The following is a 7,268-nucleotide window of genomic DNA, read 5'->3' as shown; positions in this document are numbered from 1 at the left end:
TGTGTGTGCATGTGTTCTTTTTTTTGTGTGTGTGTGTGTTTGCTGTGTGTGTGTGTGTGTGTGTGTGTGTGTGTGTGTGTGTGTGTGTGAGTGTGTGTGTGTGTGTGTGTCTGTGTGTGTGTGCATGTGTATGTTTGTGTGTGTGTGTGTGTGTGTGTGTGTGTGTGTGCTAAATATAGACATATTCTCTAAATCTTTCTGAATATTACAACAGCCTGAGGAGATGAAACACACTGTCACACACACACACACACACACACACACACACACACACACACACACACACATACACACACACAGTTACACTCACAGAACTCTCTCTTTTTTTTCAGGAATGCTGACTATCACAGACTTCATCAACATCCTGACCAGATACTACAAATCCCCCATGGTAACACACACACACACACACACACACACACACACACACACACACACACACACACACACACACACACTCTAACATGTTCTGTGTCTCCTTCAGGTTCAGATCTACGAGCTGGAGGAACACAAGATCGAGACATGGAGAGGTACATGTGTGTGTGTTTGTGTGCGTGTGTTTCTCAGAGTGTACGAGTATGTGTGTTTGTTTGTGTGTGTGTGTGCTTGTGTTTTTGTGTGTGTGTGCTTGTGTATGTGTTTGTGTGTGTGCTTGTGTGTGTGTGTTTGTGTGTGTGTGTGTGCTTGTGTGTGTGTAATAATGACATTCCTTTCTCTTCATGTAGAGCTGTACCTGCAGGAGACCTTCAAACCTCTGGTCCACATCTCACCTGAAACCAGGTATGTGTGTAAATGATACAAGGAAAAGGAAACAAGGATATGAGAGGCTAAGAGATACGCAATGAGGAGAAAATGAGAGGAAACAAGGATAGGAAACAGGAGTAGGAAGCCGACAGTTGAACCCCACCTCCTTTAACTGTCATTACAGCTCTTGCCTGGTTCGAGTCCTACCTGTCTAACAGGAAAAACGTTGTCACCATCAGTGACTGCAGCTCCCCTCCCGCCCCAGTCAACCAAGGTGTACCTCAAGGCTCTGTGCTTGGACCCCTCCTATTCAATATCTACATGCTCCCACTTGGTCAAATCATCCGCCAACATGGTCTCAGCTTTCACTCTTATGCTGATGACACACAGCTCTATCTCTCCACCAAACCGTCCACTCAGCTCCCCCTCAATCCCTTGTCAACTGCCTGCAGGACATAAAAACTGGATGTCATCAAACCTGCTCAAAATCAACAGCAATAAAACAGAGCTCATGATTGTGGCTCCCGAGGCGCAGCTCCAGAAGGTTGGAGACCTGCTTCTCTCCATTGACGGCTGCTCCATCTCCCCGTCCACTGAAGTCTGCAACCTGGGAGTCATCCTGGACACCACCCTCTCTTTCCAGGCGCACGTCAAATCTGTCACCAAATCCGCCTTCTACCACCTAAAAAACATTGCCAGAATCCGGCCTTCACTCTCTGACTCTGTGGCAGAAACCCTGGTACACGCCTTCATCACATCCCGTCTGGACTATTGCAATGGAGTCCTGTCCGGGGTTCCCAGCAAAACCCTGGATAGGCTCCAATACGTCCAGAACTCTGCCGCCAGGCTTCTCACCCACACCAAGCCATGGCACCATATCACCCCCACCCTCATCCACCTCCACCGGCTGCCGGTCAAGTCCCGGATTCAATACAAAACACTCCTCCTCACGTACAAGTCCCTCCATTCCCTCGCCCCCCAGTACTTATCGGACCTCCTCCATCCCTACACCCCTTCTCGGAGTCTGCGGTCCTCAGACACGGGCCTGCTCTCCATCCCCCGCTCTCGCCTCCGAACTGTTGGTGACAGGGCATTCAGTGTTGCGGCCCCCACCCTCTGGAATGCACTTCCTGCCGAGATCCGTAATGCTGCCTCCCTGGACATCTTCAAATTATCACTAAAAACACACCTGTTCACCCTGGCCTTCGGGCCCGAGCCCTTTTCTGGTCCCCTGGCTTCCTTTATTTATTTATTTGGTTTGCCCGTTGATTGTCTGTTTGTTTTGTTTGTCCACCATGGACAGCGACCTTGGGTCCCTTGAAAGGCGCTATATAAATATCATTTATTATTATTATTATTATTACATCACTTCCTCCTCTCCTCTCTCCTCTGTCCTCAGTATCTTGGAGGCGGTGTCCTCTCTGATCCAGAATCAGATCCACCGTCTGCCGGTCATCGACCCGATCAGCGGGAACGCCCTTTACATCCTGACTCACAAGAGGATCCTCAAGTTCCTGCAGCTGTTTGTGAGGAATCATGTTCATATTAAATAATAACAACAACTTTCTGCAGCAGATATTTATATATATTAACATTTATCTCCCTGTATTTGCTCCCAGGTGTGTGAGATGCCGATGCCGGCCTTCATGCGCTGCTCTCTGGAGGATCTGAGCGTTGGAACGTACTCCAACATCGCCTTCGTGCACCCCGACACGCCGCTCATCACGGCGCTCTGCGTCTTCACCCGCCGCCGCGTCTCCGCCCTGCCCGTCGTCGACCACAACGGTGACAACACGCCGTTAAAATACTGAATTTCTGTGATTTAATCCTGATTTCCTGTGATTTAATCCTGACTTCCTGTGATTTAATCCTGACTTCCTTTGATTTAATCCTGACTTCCTGTGATTTAATCCTGACTTCCTTTTATTTAATCCTGATTTCCTGTGATTTAATCCTGACTTCCTGTGATTTAATCCTGACTTCCTTTGATTTAATCCTGACTTCCTGTGATTTAATCCTGACTTCCTGTGATTTAATTCTGACTTCCTTTTATTTAATCCTGACTTCCTTTGATTTAATCCTGACTTCCTTTGATTTAATCCTGATTTCCTGTGATTTAATCCTGACTTCCTTTGATTTAATCCTGATTTCCTGTGATTTAATCCTGACTTCCTTTTATTTAATCCTGATTTCCTGTGATTTAATCCTGACTTTCTGTGATTTAATCCTGACTTTCTGTGATTTAATCCTGACTTCCTGTGATTTAATCCTGACTTCCTGTGATTTAATCCTGATTTCCTGTGATTTAATCCTGACTTCCTGTGATTTCATCCTGACTTCCTTTGATTTAATCCTGATTTCCTATGATTTAATCCTGACTTCCTGTGATTTAATCCTGATTTCCTGTGATTTAATCCTGACTTCCTGTGATTTAATCCTGATTTCCTGTGATTTAATCCTGATTTCCTGTGATTTAATCCTGACTTCCTGTGATTTAATCCTGACTTCCTTTGATTTAATCCTGACTTCCTGTGATTTAATCCTGATTTCCTGTGATTTAATCCTGATTTCCTGTGATTTAATCCTGACTTCCTGTGATTTAATCCTGATTTCCTTTGATTTAATCCTGACTTCCTGTGATTTAATCCTGACTTCCTTTGATTTAATCCTGATTTCCTGTGATTTAATCCTGATTTCCTTTGATTTAATCCTGACTTCCTGTGATTTAATCCTGACTTCCTTTGATTTAATCCTGATTTCCTGTGATTTAATCCTGATTTCCTGTGATTTAATCCTGACTTCCTTTGATTTAATCCTGAATTCCTTTGATTTAATCCTGATTTCCTGTGATTTAATCCTGACTTCCTGTGATTTAATCCTGACTTCCTTTGATTTAATCCTGACTTCCTTTGATTTAATCCTGACTTCCTGTGATTTAATCCTGACTTCCTTTGATTTCATCCTGACTTTCTGTGATTTAATCCTGACTTCCTGTGATTTAATCCTGACTTCCTGTCTGTGTTGTTCTGCAGGGAGAGTGGTCGACATCTACTCCAAGTTTGACGTCATTGTGAGTAAATCTAGAATTGTTATATATCAAGGAAGGGTAACAAGAAAAGAAAACAAGAATATTAGAAGGATATAAGAGGAGAGGAAACAAGTATAGATACAGAAATAAGACGAGGAAATTAAGAAGAGGAAACAAGGAGAGGAAACAAGGATATAGGAGGAAACAAGACTTGGAGGAAAAGTGGAAACAAGTGTTGTGTTCACTATTTAAGGAAGTGAAGGAGATCTAAGTGTGTGTGTGTGTGTGTGTGTGTGTGTGTGTGTGTGTGTGTGTGTGTAGAACCTGGCGGCAGAGAAGACGTACAACAACCTGGACGTCACGGTGACTCAGGCGCTTCGTCATCGATCGCAATACTTTGAAGGCGTCATGAAATGTAACAAAAGAGAAACGCTGGAGACCATCGTGGACCGTATCGTGAAGGCAGAGGTACACACACACACACACACACACCACACACACACACACACACACACACACACACACCACACACACACACACACACACACACACACACACACACACACACACACACACACAATTGTATATCAGTATGTAGTGTCTCTACTTTAAAGAGTCCTCTCCTGCTGATGTTCAGGTATATATCAGTATGTAGTGTCTCTACTTTAAAGAGTCCTCTCCTGCTGATGCTCAGGTGTATATCAGTATGTAGTGTCTCTACTTTAAAGAGTCCTCTCCTGCTGATGTTCAGGTGTATATCAGTATGTAGTGTCTCTACTTTAAAGAGTCCTCTCCTGCTGATGTTCAGGTGTATATCAGTATGTAGTGTCTCTACTTTAAAGAGTCCTCTCCTGCTGATGTTCAGGTGTATATCAGTATGTAGTGTCTCTACTTTAAAGAGTCCTCTCCTGCTGATGTTCAGGTGTATATCAGTATGTAGTGTCTCTACTTTAAAGAGTCCTCTCCTGCTGATGTTCAGGTGTATATCAGTATGTAGTGCCTCTACTTTAAAGAGTCCTCTCCTGCTGATGTTCAGGTGTATATCAGTATGTAGTGTCTCTACTTTAAAGAGTCCTCTCCTGCTGATGTTCAGGTGTATATCAGTATGTAGTGTCTCTACTTTAAAGAGTCCTCTCCTGCTGATGTTCAGGTGTATATCAGTATGTAGTGTCTCTACTTTAAAGAGTCCTCTCCTGCTGATGTTCAGGTGTATATCAGTATGTAGTGCCTCTACTTTAAAGAGTCCTCTCCTGCTGATGTTCAGGTGTATATCAGTATGTAGTGTCTCTACTTTAAAGAGTCCTCTCCTGCTGATGTTCAGGTGTATATCAGTATGTAGTGTCTCTACTTTAAAGAGTCCTCTCCTGCTGATGTTCAGGTGTATATCAGTATGTAGTGTCTCTACTTTAAAGAGTCCTCTCCTGCTGATGTTCAGGTGTATATCAGTATGTAGTGTCTCTACTTTAAAGAGTCCTCTCCTGCTGATGTTCAGGTGTATATCAGTATGTAGTGCCTCTACTTTAAAGAGTCCTCTCCTGCTGATGTTCAGGTGTATATCAGTATGTAGTGTCTCTACTTTAAAGAGTCCTCTCCTGCTGATGTTCAGGTGTATATCAGTATGTAGTGTCTCTACTTTAAAGAGTCCTCTCCTGCTGATGTTCAGGTGTATATCAGTATGTAGTGTCTCTACTTTAAAGAGTCCTCTCCTGCTGATGTTCAGGTGTATATCAGTATGTAGTGCCTCTACTTTAAAGAGTCCTCTCCTGCTGATGTTCAGGTGTATATCAGGATGTAGTGTCTCTACTTTAAAGAGTCCTTAATGTTCAGGTGTATATCAGTATGTAGTGTCTCTACTTTAAAGAGTTCTCTCCTGCTGATGTTCAGGTGTGTATCAGTATGTAGTGTCTCTACTTTAAAGAGTCCTCTCCTGCTGATGTTCAGGTGTATATCAGTATGTAGTGTCTCTACTTTAAAGAGTCCTCTCCTGCTGATGTTCAGGTGTATATCAGTATGTAGTGTCTCTACTTTAAAGAGTCCTCTCCTGCTGCAGGTCCACAGGTTGGTGGTGGTCGATGAAGAGTCTCGTATCGTCGGCATCGTCTCTCTGTCAGACATCCTGCAGGCGCTGGTGCTCACCCCCACAGGTAAACAACAACAAAGCTGTTGTTGTTATTGTTTGTTATAGCTGAGAGCAGCGCTACGTCACTTTCTGGGGAAAACAACAATCAGATACAATGTAACAATTTCTTCACTTTCACTGAGATCACAGGAAGATCAAAGAGAAATCTGTGGCTATAATGTTGTTGTTGTTGTTATTGTTTATTGCTATAGAGAGCAGCGCTACGTCAACAATCAGAGCCAATCAGAAAACAATATTTGTATCATTTCTAAAAACTGCTGAGTCATGTATTACACGCTAGACAACAAACAAACAAATAATACTGTTGTTGTTGTTGTTTTCTGCAGGGTCAGGGAGGAAGGAGTCTCTCCCCCCTCAACCTGACACCTGCCAGCAGGGGGAGACAGAGGACGAAGGAAAGGGGGAGACAGAAGAGGAAGGAAAGGGGGAGACAGAGGAGGAAGGAAAGGGGGAGACAGAAGAGGAAGTAAAGGGGGAGACAGAGGAGGAAGGAAAGGGGGAGACAGAGAGAAGGGGAGACAGAAGAGACAGAAGAGGAAAGAAAGGGGGAGACAGAAGAGGAAGGAAAGGGGGAGACAGAGGAGGAAGGAAAGGGGGAGACAGAGGAGGAAGGAAAGAGGGAGACAGAAGAGGAAGTAAAGGGGGAGACAGAGGAGGAAGGAAAGAGGGAGACAGAAGAGGAAGTAAAGGGGGAGACAGAGGAGGAAGGAAAGGGGGAGACAGAAGAGGAAGTAAAGGGGGAGACAGAAGAGGAAGGAAAGGGGGAGACAGAGGAGGAAGGAAAGAGGGAGACAGAAGATGAAGTAAAGGGGGAGACAGAGGAGGAAGGAAAGGGGGAGACAGAAGAGGAAGTAAAGGGGGAGACAGAAGAGGAAGGAAAGGGGGAGACAGAGGAGGAAGGAAAGGGGGAGACAGAGGAGGAAGGAAAGGGGGAGACAGAAGAGGAAGTAAAGGGGGAGACAGAGGAGGAAGGAAAGGGGGAGACAGAAGAGGAAGTAAAGGGGGAGACAGAAGAGGAAGGAAAGGGGGAGACAGAGGAGGAAGGAAAGGGGAGACAGAAGAGGAAGGAAAGGGGGAGACAGAGGAGGAAGTAAAGGGGGAGACAGAAGAGGAAGTAAAGGGGGAGACAGAAGAGGAGACAGGTGAAGCAGAAAAGGGGGAGACGGGGGAGGAAGAGTGACATCATCATTACTGCCGCTCGATTGGAGCAGAAGAAGAAGGGGCGGGCTCAACGAGAGTGCTACACAGAGGCTGACGTGTGATTGGCCGGGAGGCTCCGAGAGTCCGTTTGTTATTGGCCGTCGGTTGGAGAGAAGTCGTTAAAGGGCTGTGATTAGACAGCTGCTCTGGAAGTGG

General features: G+C 45.0%; 1 protein-coding gene across 1 annotated transcript; it reads left to right on the top strand.

Annotated features, from left to right (window-relative positions):
* Positions 1-332: 332 nt before the first annotated feature.
* Positions 333-7,006, top strand: LOC117542386 (5'-AMP-activated protein kinase subunit gamma-1-like; the record flags this gene model as incomplete). Its single annotated transcript, XM_034210020.1, is given in 10 exon segments — positions 333-391; positions 485-530; positions 726-780; positions 2,144-2,270; positions 2,364-2,529; positions 3,777-3,814; positions 4,094-4,240; positions 5,823-5,916; positions 6,239-6,378; positions 6,482-7,006. Coding segments are annotated over 10 exon segments (1,397 nt in total), but the record flags the coding sequence as incomplete, so codon positions are not given.
* Between the last annotated feature and the right edge of the window lie 262 nt (positions 7,007-7,268).

This window comes from Gymnodraco acuticeps, unplaced genomic scaffold, assembly GCF_902827175.1.
Source record: "Gymnodraco acuticeps unplaced genomic scaffold, fGymAcu1.1, whole genome shotgun sequence".
Taxonomy (NCBI): domain Eukaryota; kingdom Metazoa; phylum Chordata; class Actinopteri; order Perciformes; family Bathydraconidae; genus Gymnodraco; species Gymnodraco acuticeps.
Note: the sequence above shows the minus strand (reverse complement) of the source record. Positions and strands in the feature narration are given on the sequence as shown.